This window comes from Sarcophilus harrisii, chromosome 6 (genome assembly GCF_902635505.1).
Source record: "Sarcophilus harrisii chromosome 6, mSarHar1.11, whole genome shotgun sequence".
Taxonomy (NCBI): domain Eukaryota; kingdom Metazoa; phylum Chordata; class Mammalia; order Dasyuromorphia; family Dasyuridae; genus Sarcophilus; species Sarcophilus harrisii.
The window spans coordinates 6,960,690-6,978,113 of record NC_045431.1 but is presented as its reverse complement, the minus strand read 5'-3'; the positions used below and the strand labels follow the sequence as shown (position 1 = coordinate 6,978,113).

The 17,424-nt window shown below is 42.6% G+C and overlaps 1 protein-coding gene across 1 annotated transcript in view; it reads left to right on the top strand.

Moving 5' to 3' along the window:
* The first annotated feature begins 9,866 nt into the window (after window positions 1–9,866).
* The window catches only part of FBXL5 (F-box and leucine rich repeat protein 5), a 40,852-nt gene continuing 33,294 nt past the window's right edge, over window positions 9,867–17,424 (top strand). The window contains exon 1 of the mRNA XM_031941385.1: window positions 9,867–10,054. Within this exon, the coding sequence (XP_031797245.1) occupies window positions 9,971–10,054 (84 nt within the window). The 5' untranslated portion in view covers window positions 9,867–9,970. The remainder of the gene's footprint in view (window positions 10,055–17,424) is intronic.

Sequence of the window (17,424 nt, the reverse complement as noted above, 5' to 3'; positions counted from 1 at the left end):
AGAATTTGTTGGAATATTAAATTTACCCATTATTTTTCTTGCAGTTTACATTTTCAAGATGTGTGTGTGTGTGTGTATGTGTGTTTTCCTGGACATCTATCGATTTTAATTGGTTCTTTGTTTTCTGAGTTCAACAGTTCTGAGCAGTTTTCTTTTTACTAGTTTTTATGTTGTTCAGGATTTTTAACTTGTGTTTTCCAGGGAGATCTATATTTCTTTTTTCCCCTTCTCAATAGTATTTTATTTTTCCAAATACATGTAGACATAATTTTCAACATTCACTTTTGTAAGACTTTGTATTCCAAATTTTTTCCCCTTTTTTATGTTCTCTCTGCCCAAGACAGCAAGCAATCTGATATAGGTTAAGTATGTGTAGTCCTTTTAAATATATTCCCATATTTGTCATTTTGTTCAAGAAAAATCAGACTAAAGAAGAAAAAAAATCTTAAGAAAGAAAAAGCAGAGTCAGCTAGGTGGCGTACTGGATAGAGCACCAGCCCTGAAGTCAGGAGAACCTGAGGTCAAATTTGGTCTCAGACACTTAACACTGCCTAGCTGTGTGACCTTGGGCAAGTCACTTAACCTTAACTGCCTCAGGGGGAAAAAAAAAAGAAAAAAGAAAGAAAAAACAAAGACACAAAGTGAAACTATTATGCTTTGATCCACATTTAGTCTCTATAGTTCTCTCTCTGGATGTAAAATGTCATTTTCCATTCCAAGTCCATTGGAATTGAGACCTAACATTTCTTAAGTTGTATCTATACCCCAGGACTTCAGGATCATTATGTTTTGCTTGTATGAGGTTTTTAAATGATTTTTTTTTTGTTTCTGTTCTTCCAGATTATTCTTTACTTCTATGTATTTTCATTCCCATTAAGTTATCCTCTTTTGTTTCTTTGATGAGACTTGTCACTGCAGATTCAAGTTTTTGTATTCTGCCGATCATTTCTGCTTGCATGTCATAAATTCTGCTTTCACACTTTTTATTTCTTTTTAAAACCATTCAGAAATGGTGTGTTATAATTCCGTGCTCTTCTCAAAATCTAGTGTCCTCTGCCATATGAGGTGCTGAATCATTTTTCATCATTTTACACTATTTCTTCATAGATGCCTGAATTCTCTTACTAGATCTAGTTATGTTTCCATTTGCTGTTAACATTTTCCCCTTATCTATTTATGTTCAAAGTCTTGGAGTTTTCTTTCTCTTGAGATCTTTGGTAATTTCAGTCTTGCCTCCCTCATTTTCCTCTATTCCTTACTTTCTGATTCTTTCCCCTCTGGTGGCAGTTCCTCTGGAGACTGGATCTCAAGCCATGTGAGACTCCTCCCAAGCGAGGCAATTGGGGCTTCAGCAGATTGGATCTCTGCCCAAGTGACTCCTGAGGCAGAGAAAGATGCCTCAGCTGGTTGCTGGTTTCTTTCCCTCCAGCTTAATGGGTTGCCACACAGCCCTTCCCACCCATGGGTCCTGCCTTGTTTCTTCAGCTCTAGCACAGAATGTTGCTGCTATCAAAGCCTTGGCGAATTTCTGCCATCTGAAATTTGGATGTCCTCTGGGAGGGGGGAGGAGGGAAGGAAGGAGTATAGAACTGACCTCACTTAAAGCCCAGACACATGTCCTGCCCCAATTCCCTCTGTTCCTCAGTTCTCTGGCTGTAAAGCACAGAAAGGCTCCCTGATGGAACTACTTAAGCCTGAGCAAGTCTGCATTTTGTAGTTTGTGTCTTGGCAGTGGAAAAAAGAAGAAGGGGTGAAATGTGAAGTAGAGTTCTCTTGCAGCAGCCTCTGCTTCTACAGCCTTCCTGCTGGGGGCATGGTGGGTTGTGGGTTCTTGGGCACGGGGGTCCTGAATGAGCTCTTGTAAGGGGCAAGTAAATACTACAGTCACTTCTCTGCCATTGGTAAATTGAGTTTTCGGCCTGTTTGGATGCTTGCTGTCCTAAACCAAAAAGACAACTGAAATTGCTTTATGGCTGATGCATTGTTCCTACTTGGGAGAGGTTTGGGACGTAGGAGAACAGAAAAAAATGTCTGGTGCTCCATCTTGTTAGTCACGTGACTCCAAAATCCCTATAAACAAGTATACACACCTCTGTCAGAACTGTGTCATTGCTTTAAATCAGAGGCTCTTAATCTGAAGAGTTTGATAACTGTATTTACAATACATTTCTTTTCTTTTATAATCCTATGTTGTTGTTTTTTTATTTTATGGATTTAATAACATACTGAGAGTCCATACACTTCACCAGATTGCCCAACCGGGGCCAGGACATAAAAAAGTTTAGGAATCCTCATCTTAATTATTTCTACTAATTTGACGAGTATAAATTGTTTTAATTTGCATCTCTTATTATTAGTGAGTTTTACTGTTACAATTAAGAATAAGTGAGAATCAAGTGATTTTTTTTAATCATTTTTTTTCTCTTTTGACAATTGTCTGTTTATAGATCCTATATCTTTTACTGTGTTACTTGGGGAAGAATTCTTTATCAAGCAAATGATAGCACAAAACAAAATAAAGAAAACAAAATCCATATAACAAGGTTAACAAGAAAACTGTCCTGGTGTGAAGGGCTGTGGAAGGAGAGGACCTTTCTACAGATGTCTGATAGAATAGGAAAGGAATACAAATGTATAACATTAAAGTAGATAAGGGATCAAAAGATAGAATTTAAAGTTTTTCAAAGATAAATTTCAAAGTATTAACTTAATGAAAATGGCTTTAAATAAGCAATAATATGCTTGTCATCCCAAAGGACTCACTTTTGGGACTATTTCCTAAATTTTACTGAATAGAGCATAGGTGGGGAACAGAGCCAAGGATAGGCTTATGTGAACAAAATTACTCATTGGTGCTTATTTTGAAATAATTAAATACTGATAACTTACGAGTTTAACTATTAGGAAATTGCTTAATAAACTATAGTGGTCTATGTGGCTCAAGTCTGTTCCCACTTCAATCTGTCCTCCAGTAAGTCACCAAAGTGATTTTCCTAAAGTTTAGGTCTGACTGTGTCACTTTCCTACTCAATAAATTCCAAGGCTTCATATAATAAAAAAGAAAAAGAAAAGAAGTAAAAATCATAACAACTTTTACATAACAACCCAGCAAACTGGTAAAGATAAAAACAAAATGGGGATAATCAATGGTGAAGGGGCCATAGAAGTGAGACACACAAATACACCATTTTAGAACGGTGGATTAGTCTAACATTTTGGAAAGCAATTTTAAATTCTCCTAACAAAGTAATGAAAGTGTCCATGTTCTTTGACCAGAGATCTTGCTGCTAGGAATGTGCCTCAAAGAGGTCATGTACATCAAAATATTGAATGGCACTTTTTATGGTGAAGAATTGTAAACAAAGTAGATGGCAGTTGGGGAATGGCTAAACAAAGTATGGGACATGAATGGGATGAAATGTTATTGTGCTATAAAAACAATTAATATGAGCAATATGCCAAAAGGCATAGGAATACGTTTATGAAGTGCTATAAAGCAAAGTAGAATCATAAAGACAATATATACCAGGACTTTCAGAGTGTATACTAATTTCAAGAGCCAAAATATCAAATATAATGAAAGACAGACTACTGCCCCCCTTTTTTTATGGGTGAGGATAGTGTAAATTTAAAGCCTAATACTAAGAAAAAATTATGGACCAATTTCCCAAATGAATATTGGCAAAAAGTTACTAATTAAATATTAGGAGATTACAACAATATATAAAAGTTATTCAATGTTATGGAATATAATTGTTCTCTAAGAAATGATTAGTAAGATGATGTCAGAGAGACCTGGAGAGACTTACATGAACTGATGCTGAATGAAGTGAGTAGAACCAAGAGAACATTGTACACAAGAAGATTATACGATGATCAACTGTGACGGTTCTTTTCAACTCAACGTGATTCAGGCTAGTTCCAGTGGTTTTGTGATAGAGAAAGCCATCTGCAACCAGAGAGAGGATTGTGGGAACTGAATGTGGATCACAACATGGTATTTTCACTCTGTTGTTGTTGTTTGCTTCCTCGTTTTTTTTCCCCTTTTTGATCAGATTTTTCTTGTGCAGCATGATGGCTGTGGAGGTAGAGGAATGGCGCATGTTTGGCATATATTGAATGGCTTGCTGTCTGGGGGAGGAAATGGAGAGAAGGGAAGGAGAAGAAAAGATTTGGAACCCAGGGTTTTGTGGGGGTGAATGTTGAAGACTATGCGTATGTTTTGAAAATAAAAAGCTTTATATTAAAAAAAATTATCCAAAATGTTAAGGCAGAGTTACATATAAGGGTTGTCCTTCGCTTTTAAAGATTGAAATGACATTCTATGTTGGAGTCAAGTACAGGGTGTCCAGCTCTGGCTGATCAGACCAATATAAGCTCAGAAGGTTCTACAACAGGGCAGGCAAAACAATCCACATTAATATTGGGAGTGGAGATGTCTCATGTTTCTTTTGAGCTGCTGCAATGCTGCTTAATTCATACGTTCTTTGATACAGGAACATCATCCTGGGTGCTCCATTGCCAGTATCTTCCATGTCATGCAATTGATTCTAAAATTCTCCAGAGACATTGAGTGTCTTTGTGTTGCTTCTTCTAACCTCCATGTGAATGCTTGCTTTGAGAGCGTTCTCTGTAAAACATTCTGGGCAAACATACGTTTCGTATTCAAACAATGTAGTCTGCCCATGGGAACTACGTTCTCTGAAGTAAACTTTGAATGGTTGGCAGTTTAGAAGGAGAAAGGACTTCAGTGTCAGGTATCTTATCTTGCCAGGGATCTCCAGAATCTTCCTAAAACAATTCAGCTGGAAGAGATTCAGTTTCCTGGCATGGTGCTAGTATATTGTCCAAGTTTCATAGGCAAGCAACAGTGAGGTCAGAACAATGGCTCTTTAGTTCGGTAGGCCATCTAGGGTTTCTTTTCTCTCACACTTTGCTTTGGAGCTTCTCAAACACTGAGCTGGTTCTGGCAAAATGTGCATCAAACTCATCATCTGTAGGTCCATCCCTGGAAAGTATATTGCCAAGGTGTGGACGAGTGAACTTATCCACAGTATTCAGAATTTCTCCATTTGTTATAACTAACCATTCCAGATGTAAATGTGATATTGGCTTGTGGAGAACTTGTTTTTTTTGGGTATTGTTAGGTCAAAATTAGCATAAGCCAGAAAATCTATTCATATTTTGTTGAATCTCAGCCTCAGAGGTTGTATGCAAGCCAAAATCAGATATGTAAAGCATATGTCTGGTTCAGCATCCAAATTAGCAACATGATTCAACAGATAAAGAGAAAAAAGTGAAAAAAAATCTTATCAATATATAGAGAAATAGTGATTTTAAAAATTCAACATTATTTCATGATAAAAATATTAAAAAGCATGAATTTTAAAATCTGTTATATTATTAACTGAAGAGAAAAGTTGAAGAATAATCAATACAATAACTGTAATATTATAATCAACTTTGAAAGACCTGGTAACTGACATATACAATGATCCACCATAATATCTACTTCCATCTAGAAGGGAATTGATGAATTCAGAGAGTAGATTGAAGGTTTTTTTTCCCTTCCTTCCTCCCTCCCTTTTTTTCTTTTTTTTTGTAACATGGCTAACATAGAAAAGTATCTCATATGACTATACATATTTGTGATAGGTTTTATCTTTCTCAGGCAACTAGATGATTCGGAGGATAGAGTGGCCATTATGGAGTCAGGAGGGCCTGGGCTCATAACTGACCTCAGATACTTACTAGCTGTGTGATCCTGGGGAAGTCATCTAATCTTATTTGCTTCAGTTTCTTCATCTATAAAATGAACTGGAGAAGGAAATGACAAAACGTTCCAATGTCTCTGTCAAGAAAATGCCAGAAAAGATCGTGAAGAGTTGGATATGACATTGACTAATTGACAATTGTCTTTCTTGCCTTCTTAATATGAAAGGAGAATTTGGAACCAAAAAAAAAGGTCTCTGCTTAAAAAAAAAAATGGAAAATGATGGCTCATTTCTGTACAAATTCTCTATTCAAACTCCACAGGAGAGACAAGCTTCCTTCCTCGTAGGGAAAATGGCTCATGGGTTAAGGAAAAGTAGTGAGTGCTCAGAGAAATGAAGGCATTCTGCCTGCTGCCCTCAGCATCTCTTCTTGGAAGGCAAGGAAGCAATGTTGCCATTCTCCTACCTCTTACTCTTAACTCTTTTCTTTAACAAAGCCTTTCAGGTGCAATTTCTGTTGCAATATACAAGATATATGGAATTCTGAAGCCCTAAAACTTTCTCCAAGTCACAATAACTTCCTTGCCTCAGGCGATTAGCATGTATTAAGCTACTATGTATCAGGCACTGATAAGTGCTGGGGAGATAAAGACAAAGAAATAGTGGCCAAGAATTCAGTCATACCCTATTATTGAACCAACTCCCCCAGTAAAGCCAGTCTCAAATTTTCTACAAAAGGTGAATGAGAAAATAGAGTTCAATAGAAAAAAGATTTAGGAAGAAACAGAACATATGTTTCACGTACAACTATATTTAAAATTATCTTTAAAAATCTAGAGTTCTATTTCATTTCAGTAAGCTGATTCCCTTTCCCTTTAATATTATTTACTCTTAAAACTATTTTATGCCCAGTCCAAGATGTTCTTGAAAAATCTCACAGCAGTTATTGATTGACTAGTTTGACTGATAACGTTACTAACTCTGGTTTTAAGTGAATTAGTAGTTTAACTTTTTTTTTTTTTTTAATAACGTAGTATTTGATTTAAGCCAACAACTAGGAAAACACAGTTTTGCATCATGCACACATACATGTACAATGGTGAACTTTTAGAAAGAATCAAATAATTCAATTTAATTTTTCATCTGAAAATCTTGATTGTTTTGAGAAGAATTAATGATATTCTATCAACCCTGGTTTTATGAAACCAGGAATTTTGAGTTTATGGAAGAGCATACGATATGAGGCTGGGAAATAATTTGGTATTAAATCCAAATTTAATGTACATTTTACAGTTGAATAAACTGATACCTAAAAAAGAGAAGTTATTTGCTTAAAGTCACAAAGACAATGATAGTTTACACAGATAATAAGAGCTGGGATTTGAATTTTAAAGGATACTCTTTCTTTAAATTCAGTGTTTTCACTGATCCATATTGGTTCTTTTGTACTTTTTACTACTTTCCACTTCACTATACTCTCCACTCTCCACTCCACTGAGAGTATATAGGGTATTCTCAGTTCAACAAACACTTTTTAAGTGCCTATGGAGCCAGAGTACTAATATATCTTTCTTTCCCGGCACTAGGGAAGCATTTTGTGTATTATCACTATAAAGTGTAGTGCTTTTTGACCCTCATCAACAGGGTATCCGCTTGGAATATAGCTGGCTCAGCTCATCTGATCTCTCTGGTGCCCAACAGAAACCATCAGTAGGGTGGTTGGCGAGGGACAGAGGTGTGTAGTGTGTGGTCATGGAACAGAGAGAACGCACCCGGAGAGGTCACTGGTCTTTATAGATGGCTCATAGCCACGACCTTGGCTTCTTTGGCACAGGACTAACCAACTATAACCCAAAGTGATAATACTTACTCAATATTTTCCATTTCTCTCTCCTGAGGGTAAAAGTTCATTTTCCTTCAGCTGGCTATCTAATGTGATAAAATGCCACACTAGTCAGCTTCTGGAGTAAGTGTTAATGGCCAGCTGATGGGAGATCCATTCAGCTTTGGAAGGGTAAAGAAAACCACTGCAATTTATTTCATGCTATATTTTTTTCCTAGTTCATAACTTAAAGCAAACTCAACCGAATTCATGTGCAGGACCCTGGGTGGGACGAAGTGTGTGTGTTTTATAGTGGGGTGAGGGGTTCAGAGAACAGCAGGGCTCAGATCTCCCATCATAAGGAACCTCTCAGGGTGAATCTATTCTTTTTTCCCGTAGCACACTGTTTGACATCCCTGACTTATAAACCTATTATAAGGTAGAATATTTCTGGGAGCCATTGCTGGAGAAAGCCAGAGAGAAAGAAGTGAAGAAAGACAAGAGAGTAGGAGAAGGCTAAATAACCTGGCAATCCCTCCACCTGGAAATAAGAAATGCAAATAAAGATAATGCCTAAAGAAAGGACAAGAGGCTGCAACTGGTACTAAAGAGCAAGGGCTTTTTGAGCAGGTGCCCCCCCTCCGAGTCTGATGGGCTGATGGCCATGGCTGTGCCTGGGGGGGGGGGGGGCTACCCAGTGGGCTCGGCGGGAAGGTGTGTCTGGTGTGATCCAGGTGCTCGGTGGCCATATAAAGACCTCCTACCTCTGACCTTCCTGCAACTAGACCTGGATTCTCTCGCTCACTATCCTTTCTACCAGTTGCCACGTGCTTGTTTCCCGCTCCGTGTCTTTGTGTTGTTGTCTTCTGCCCTGCGACAGTTCTCCCAGGGGCCCCGAGCTTGGGCAGGGACCGCCAGGACACGGGGTGCGCTGAGGGGAGGGAGGGCCCGAAGGCCACTGGGCCCCTGCCTGGAGCCGCCGCCAGTCTGTGCTTGGGACGTGGCCCCTCAGAAGCCGGGGCCCCCCTCAGAAGCCGGGGCCCCTCGTGTGTCCGAAGCGCCTTCCTTGCGGGGGAAGGAGGCGGTGAGGGATACAGCGGCTCTCCCGCCCGCCTGGGACGGCCGGTCCCTTCGGCCTACGGCCCCACTGCCCTCCTCCTGCCCCGAACGGGTGCGTCCGGCCCCGCGCCCCCTTCCTCCCAGTAAGAGCTCCACAATTCACGGGCGCCTTTCGCCCCTGGAAGCGCGCACAGGGCAGAAGCACAGGCTTCAGCAGGGACGAGGCGCCCGCAGGCACGCGGCGCCCGCAGGCACGCGCTCCCATTCTGGAGGCGAAGAGGCCCAGGGCGCTCCGGAGATGGGCGCCAGCTCGGCCCCCGCCCTTGCCCCCGCAGCCCCGGGCCCCCTCCCTCCTTGTGCCCCCGCGCCCCGGGCCCCCTCCCTCCTTGTGCCCCCGGGCCCGGGCCCCCTCCCTCTTTGTGCCCCCGCGGCCCCGGGCCCCCTCCCTCCTTGTGCCCCCGCGGCCCGGGCCCCCTCCCTCCTTGTGCCCCCGGGCCCGGGCCCCCCTCCCTCCTTGGCCCCCGCGGCCCGGGCCGGCCCCTCCCCCTTGTGCCCCCGGCCGGGCCCCCTCCTCCCTTGTGCCCGGCCGGGCCCCTCCCTCCTTGTGCCCCGGGCCCGGGCCCCCTCCCTCCTTGTGCCCCCGAGGCCCCGGGCCCCCTCCCTCCTTGTGCCCCCGAGGCCCCGGGCCCCCTCCCTCCTTGTGCCCCCCGCGGCCCCCTCCCTCCTTGTGCCCCGGCCCCCGCGGCCCGGGCCCCTCCCTCCTTGTGCAGGCCCCCGGGCCCGGGCCCCCTCCCACTGTGCCCCCCGCGCCCCGGGCCCGGGAGGCGGCGACGCCGCGCCCTTGGCCCGGGGCGCCAGAGCCGGCGCTTCCGGGAGCCGCGGTGTTGGCCCAGCCCGCTACAAGCGCGCTACACGCCGGAGCTGTTGTGCTTGGCACGGCCCGGGGGAAGGGAGCCGGCAGCGCGAGGCGGGCTGGGAGATGCCCGGGGGGGAGGGGGGGGAGGGAGGAGGCCGAGCCGCGGCGGCAGGCTGCGGAGAGCCGAGCGGGGCAGGCCCGGGGCGTGCAGGGGCTGAGAGACGGGCGGGGCCGCGGGGCCGGGCAGGGCCGGGCACCGGCGCACGCAGCAGCAGCAGCAGCCAGGCCGCGAAGCGCGCGCCTCGGTCCCGTGCGCAGGCGCCGGGCCCCGCCCCTCCCCCCCTCTCCCCGAGCCGCATGGCGGGCCTCCCCCCGGAGGGGGCGCGCGCCTGACGGCACGGCGCCGGCGCATGCGCGCGCAGGGGAGGGGCGGGCGGCGCGCGGCCGCCTCTGCCCGGCGGTGAGGGAGTCTATGGAGAGGCGGCGGCGGCGGCGGCTGAGGAGGCGGCGGCCGAGGCCATGGCTCCCTTCCCCGAAGAGGTGGACGTGTTCACCGCCCCGCACTGGCGGATGAAGCAGCTCGTGGGGCTCTACTGCGACAAGGTAACCGGGCCCTCCTCCGATCGGTTCCCGGGGCGGCGGCGGCGCGGCGGCCGAGGCGGCCCCGGAGGCCTGCGCGGAGCCCCCGCCGATTCCGGCCTAAGCCTGTCGCCGACCCTCCCCCCCCCCGGGCCCCGGGGCCTTGAGAGGGAGGCCTCCCCAGGGACGAGCTACGAGCTGGAGGCCCGGGGGCACGGGGGAGGGGCAGCCGTCCAAGCCCCTCCCCCCTCGGAACCCCGCTCTCTGACCCCCTTCCCCATCTGAACCCTGCCCTCTGACCCCTCCCCAATCAGAGCCCCGCTCTCTGACTCCTCCCACACGGGAACCCTCTCCTGGTCCCCTCCCCCGGCGGAACCCCGCTCTCTGACCCCTCCCCCGGCGGAACCCCGCTTTCTGACTCTTTCCCCAATCTGAGTCTCCTCTGACCCTCTCCCTGTTGAAACCTCGCTCTTTGACCTTCTTCCCCTCTGAACCCCACTCTGACTCCCCTGTCGGAATCTGCTCTCTGACCCCTCCCCTCCCTGAACCCCCTTCTTTGGTTCCGTCCCCTATTTGAACTCTGCTCTCTGACCCCTCTCCATCTGAACCCTAACCGCCTCCCTCCCCCTCCCCATTTGCCCTCCTCAGCCTTTCCCTGCCCTCCCCGTGGCCCCCTCCCCTTCCTCCCACCCGTTTCTCCCTCTGCATCTAACCTCCTCCTCCATCTCTCTGACCCTCATCTCACCACCCCCTCTCTCAGGGTCTCCCCCGCGACATCCTCTGCCTCCCAGTTCCGATGGGACCCGTTCTATGGGTCCCATCCATAGACTTCTCTCCCCTCCGCCCCGTTAATGTGTTCTCTGAGGGCCGAAGTGGGCTAGATCCTTGCTGCGTTCCCTGAACGCTCCCAGGGCCCGAAGGTGGGGGTCTGTTGGGAGGATCCCCTCCCGAAGGAACCTTCCCCAGGGACTTGGAAATATTTCTCCGAGCTCGGCGGCGCTTGGGCGTGAAAGCAGCCCTCCCCTGTGTGACCTCGGGCCTCAGTTTCCTCGTCTGTCCCAGCCCCGAAGTGTTGTTGTTGTGAAGTCACTCAGGCTTTTCTGGCCCGGCTGTCTAAGAATAAAGAATGCTCTCAAAATCCCTAACTCGGAGGTAGATGGTAACGGGAGGTGATAGATGATCTCTGAGGTAATCTGTAGGATGGGCGAAGTAGGTACTGGCCATCTTCACATTTTAGAGGCTACTGACCCTGAAAAACAGAAAAGCTTGTGTGTGTGTGTGTGTGTGTGTGTGTGTGTGTGTGAGAGAGAGAGAGAGAGAGAGAGAGAGAGAGAGAGAGATTACCTGGAGGACATTACAGTGATTGTTCGTTATAAACCTCATGGATGGATGCAGAGGTTTAATTATTCTATCAGGCTGTTTATAGGTTAGTACCAGGAACAGCACCTTACACTGTTAAATCTGCATTTTGTGGCCTTTTAAAAAGTGATTTGCCCGTGTTTACAGATGCTGGCCAGAAAGAAGCGTCTATACCTCGGAGTCTTGGGTCTGAATCCCCTTTTGCTTTCCAGCCAAGTGACCCTAGGTTAGTCACTTAAACTTGAAGGGTTTCAGTTTCTTCATCTATAAAGTAAAAGGCTTGGATTAGGTGACCTCTAAGGTCATTTCCAGCTTTGAATTCAACAGTGTTATGAAATGGCCAAAGATAGAAAAAGCCTGAGAGGGAAAATCACGTGACTTGAACAGTAGACATAGCTGGTATTATAGGACGGAATAGTTGGTTGTTTATTAGTAACTGTTTAAAAACCAACTTTCGCACTGGGTGATCTCTACACTGTTGTGGCTTCAGATGAAAATGGGGTATTTAGTATCTGTGATTTTTAAGTCTAAATGCTAATTGATGGGAGAATCTGGGTTGTGAAATCCGGGCCCATTCGTTTCTTTGGTGGCTGATCTGCCATTTTGCAATGGAAATGCTCCTTTTTTTCCAGTGAATTAGAAATTATAAAAAAATTCTGGTGCGTCTGAAATGGTTTAAAAATTGAGAAAAAAAAATTTACGGCTATTCCCGTAAATATTTTAAGTTACATACTTGCCATTTTACTCATTAGCTTGTTTAGAAAAAATGTCTTCCTTTTGGTCAGACTGTTAACATTGAGCTTTACTTTGACAATTGTATGAGATAATCACGTTTTGATGGAGTAGCTTCCAAATGAGTGCTTTTTATAATGATGAAGTTATCCTCATTCTCCATGGACTAACTAGTCAATAAATGAAGGGGGCCTACCGAGTGCTTGGCACTCTACATTCCAAGCCCTTAAAACAGTGGGAAAGGTTGTCCTGTACCTCCAATACCCATCCTTCGATTTCTGTGAAGAGCTAGAAGTTCTAAACGTGCATGGGGGAATCTTGAACCTTTTGGTTGTTGGAAAAGGATTGGATTCCATCCGTGTAATAGCCTTTTGAGTTCCTCCAGGGATTAAAAATTGTGTTACAGCCTTCAGATCCTAAGTGGGGACCTTCTCCAGTTAATGTTTCAAGCATTAGATAGAAAAAGTTATTCTTATTTCAGATAACATCCTAAATTCTGAGGCATCATCTCACTCATATTGGCCACTTATACCCAGACAAAATATCTGCCAGTGCCTTTTTTTTTTTTTACAAACTTTGCAACTTAACCCTCTGCTGAGGAAAATCACTCCTGCAACAAAAATGACATCTGCTCAGAAACTAACGGTTGCCTGGAAACAAGACTGTGCTTGCTCAGGGTGACCCTGCCAGGACATATCAGAGGCTGAACTTGAACCCAGGCCTTCCTGAAACCTGCTCCTTTTTTGCCACCTTCCCTCTCATACATTTTAAAGAAAAGGCTACAAAGTATGTGTCGTTTCCATTATAATTGTTTGGTGGGTAGAGAGATGGAGCACTAAGTAACTGTCGTCGATTTCTAGTTCACTATCAGTTAGAAATGGACAAATTGAAAGCTGTTGAAGCAAGTGGGCATCTCTCCGGCACATTATAGAGCATGGCTTAGAGTCAGGAAAATCGATGTTCCTGCCAGCTGTTTAACCCTGGGCAGCTCATGTAATCTTTGTCATCCTCAGTTTCCCTATATGTAAAATGGGGGGAATAACATCAACTTCTCGGGTTTGTTGTGAGGATGAAATGAGGTAATTGTATTTTAGCACAGAGTAGATGCCATGTAAATGTTAGCTATTAAGTCTCTGGCAACAGTCTTAAGTTAGATTTTGGTAATGTCCGTGACATTTCCTTTTATTTCCCAATTGTTTAAAGTTTTCCAAAGGACTTTTACATTTGTTAAACCAACATCAACTCTGATATAGATAGGGCAGTTTATTTCTCTCTTGCTGATGGGGAAGTAAATACTGAATAGCTTGCCCAAGGTCAATACAGGCAGTTAGCAAAGAATCACAGCAAGAATCCAGATCTCCTAAACCTATACTGTCTATTACTTGAAATCATTAAATTTCATTTTTTAATATGTGAAACTTCACAAATATTGATCAGTGTTCCTTTCCACTATGATAGATTACAACTTGACTGTACTTTGCCTTCTGAGTTTTTATGACTGAAAAAATTTCCTTGGTGACAATCTTAATTGTGATGTTCCTATCCAAATGTAGATTGATAGACGGACAGCAGAGTGCTATAGTCTATCACTGGGACCTGTAAATTGAAGCTTTTTTGGTTTGGCAGGACCTTTTTGAGGGAGTTCTACAGAACCAGGACTACCATCCTACCACTGAGATGCTTTGAAGTAGGACTTTAATGGGACATATTTTTCTAGTAGGTAGTTAAAGACTTTCAGTAGTTTTGACCTTTTACTCAATTTAAATGAATTGGTGAGGATTTATAGTATATTTGGAATCCTAGTACATTCCTCTTTAGGCTTTTTTTTTTTTTAAATCTATTCAAGGATCTACTTAATTGGGGGAAAGGGAAAGAGGGTGATAATGATCTCATATAAAATGAGGGTATTTTATTTAGTTTACTAGAATATTTCTAAAATACATAAATTTGTCTATTTGATATATTACAGGATTATAAATTTCTCTTTTTCAAATAACAAACATTAAATATCTACTGGTACTTACTTGTTTGGTGGTAGAAACAGATCTCAACAGAGACTCTAGTTGCAGGGATTTTGTTTTACATTTATTTAATTGGAGGAAGTGAAGATATATCTGTAATAGTTAGCTTTGATACAAAGGACAATGTAAGTGCACATGAAAGGTTCAGTTTGAATGGATAATAGCTCTGATTTAGGTTTTCTCAAAACACGCCCCCCCCCCTTTATTTTTTTTATTTTTTTTTTTTTTGGTGAGGCAGTTGAGATTAGTGACTTGACCAGGATCACACAGCCAGGAAATGCTAAATGTCAGAATCTGGATTTAACTCAAATGCTATTGACTTCAGGGCCGGTGCTCTTATCCACTGCACCATGTAATTGCCCCCATGATATAGCTTCTTTCCAAAAACACTCTTGTAAAGCAGTGTTAGTCAGGACTTTTTAATCATTCATTCATTTGCTTTTGTGAAACCTTGTGTTCCAATTTTTTCTCCCTCTTCTTCCTCCACCCCCTCCCCAGGATAACAAGCAGTCTGATACAGTTGTTCTAAATATATTTACATATTTATCATCCTGCACAAGAAAAATTAGATCAATAAGGAGAAAAATGAAAAAAATAAAACAAATGACAACAACAAAAAAAGTGAAAATACTATCTATGCTTTAATCCACATTCAATCTCCATAGTTCTCTCTCTGGATGTGGATGGCACTTTCCATCGCAAGTCTTCCTGGAATTCCCTTGAATCATCTCATTGTTGAAAAGTCTATCACACAGCTAGCTGATCATCACATAATCTTGTTACTGTGTATAATGTTCTGTTAGTTCTGCTCACTTCCCCTCAGCATCATCAGTTTATGTAAGTTTTCTCCTGCTTTTCTGAAATCATCCTGCTGGTCGTTCCTTAAAGAACGATAATATTCCATTACATTCATAAACTATAATTTATTCAGCCATTCCCCAACTGATGGGCATCCACTCAATTTCCAGTTCCTTGCCACACAAAAAGGGATGCTACAAATACTCTTTAGGCTCTTTAGGTCAGGTTTTTAACATACATATAACTGCAGATTTTTTCTCTCATAATTTTTTTTTTAATATAAAAACCTTGCTTTTTTGTGTAAAATCCTTTTAGTATAGCCAAAGCCATTCAAAATTTCAAGTTATTTTTCCCACTTGTTAAAGAGAATGTTCATCACTTTCATTTTTGAGACATCTTCTTCAGGCTTTTAAAAAATGACAAATTATTTGCATTGATTTAATTAGTGTTTGTTATGTAGTATGGAGTGTTTATCATGTAATGTGAGCTATACCTCTAAACCCATTTTTCACTTTATATCAGTTTATTTTATTTTATGTCATTTTCACATTACATACTAGTTTTACTGAGAGTCCTTTTTAGTCATGGATTTTATCATATGCTACCCTGTGAAATCCTATTTCTGGGTTCTCTTCTGTTGTATTGACTTTTTTTCCCATAATTGTTGCTTTATAATAAATATGGAAATCTGATAAGACAAGTCCTGTCATTTCACTTTTTATATTCTTCCCTGCTAGAATTTTGTTGTGACTTTTAATTATAAAGTAAACTTGATAGTGTGATTGGTATTTTATTCTGCAAATTATTTTGGAAAGAACTTAGATCTATTGATTTATTTATCTCAGTAAAGGAGAGCCCTATATTTTTTCAGTTCCTTTATTTCTCTCAAAATAATTTTGAAGTTGTCTTGCTATGTCAGTGCCTGTATTTGTATTATAGTGTAAAAGATAACTTTGTTTCTTGATTTTTGCTCCTCCATATATCAAATTGGAGATTACTCTTGTTTGATGTCTTGTTATTTTAGTGAAAACATTTATTATCTCAATTCATCTCCTTTTCTCCCCACTTTTCTCCTTAGAGATCTCTTCTGCTCCCATGTGCTCAATTATCAGCTCTGTACAGATAACTCCCAATTCTTTATAGGTAACCCCATTCTCCCCTGAGCTATAGTCCTGCATCTCCAATTATTAGCTGGACACAGATATTTTGATATCTATAGGCACCTCAAAACTCAGAACATCTAAGACCGAACTCTTAATTGGTGTTTCTCAGCCTTGAAGCCCTGTTCCTTTGAGCTAGTTTCTTTATTTCTTTTGATTGTGTTATTTTCACAATTAAACAGGCTTGAAACCTTATTTTTGATACCTTCACTCTCTTGACCGGATGTTACAATGACTTGCACAGTCCTATTAAATATACTTCCATAATAGTTCTTTTATTCATACTCTCACCACACCTGGTCTCTTGTCTGGATTGGGCCATCAACCTCTTTTCCAGTCTTTTTACTGCAGGTTTCTCTCTTTCCCTGTTTTTCTTTAACGTAGCAGCCAAAATAATGCACAAATCTTCTGTCTGTTTCTTCCTTGTTCAATTGTAATTGGCTTTCTGCTGCTTATGGAATAAAATAGATACAGGGAATCTAGAAATCTGTGAGTGTGTAAGCATCTATAAGTCTGCTACTTCAGGTGAATTAGGTGGCAGATACATTGAATTTTGAAGGGAACTAGGAATTCCAAGAAATGGAAATAATGAAGAAAGGCATTCCAAGCATGGAAGAACAATCCTATCCAAAGGCACAGGACAAGGAAATATAATATCATTTATGAGGAATGTATGTAGGCCATTTTGGCTGGAATGTAGAATGTATGAGGAAAATAAATTTAGAAAAAGATAGGCTGGAGTCAAATTGTGAAGGGCTTTAAATACTCAACCAGGAGTTTATTTTATTTTAAATACAATAGGGACTCACCAAAGGTACTTGAGTAGAGAGGTGACTTTTTAAGACTGGTGCTTTTAGAAGTATCAATTTAGCTATCCCCATCCACAGAAAGATCATTCTAATGGAGTCTGAAGGCAGATGGAAACATAGTTTTCACTTTCTTTACTTTTTTTTCCATAGTTTTTTCCTTTTGTTTTATTGTGGAGAGATTATTGTGAAATTACACATATAAAATATATATCTCAATATTTAAAAAAAATTTCAATCCAAATGATAGCTGTCCAGTCCTTTAGTTACTGTCACATAACAGTACATTTAAGAAGTGAAATACAACTTTGTACTTGCTTGAATTGACGTAAATTAAATTCCAAGATCACCTGACTAAACGTGTTATAATTTATCATTTAAAGTACTTTTAAAATTGTAGTGTATGAGTAATCTCCACGCTGTTAATGTTAACAGACTTGTAAATTGTCCTGTCCCACTGGAGCAGATCCTTCAACTCTGGGTTTAGAGCTGGAAGGAGGGACTCTTTTGGTCATGTA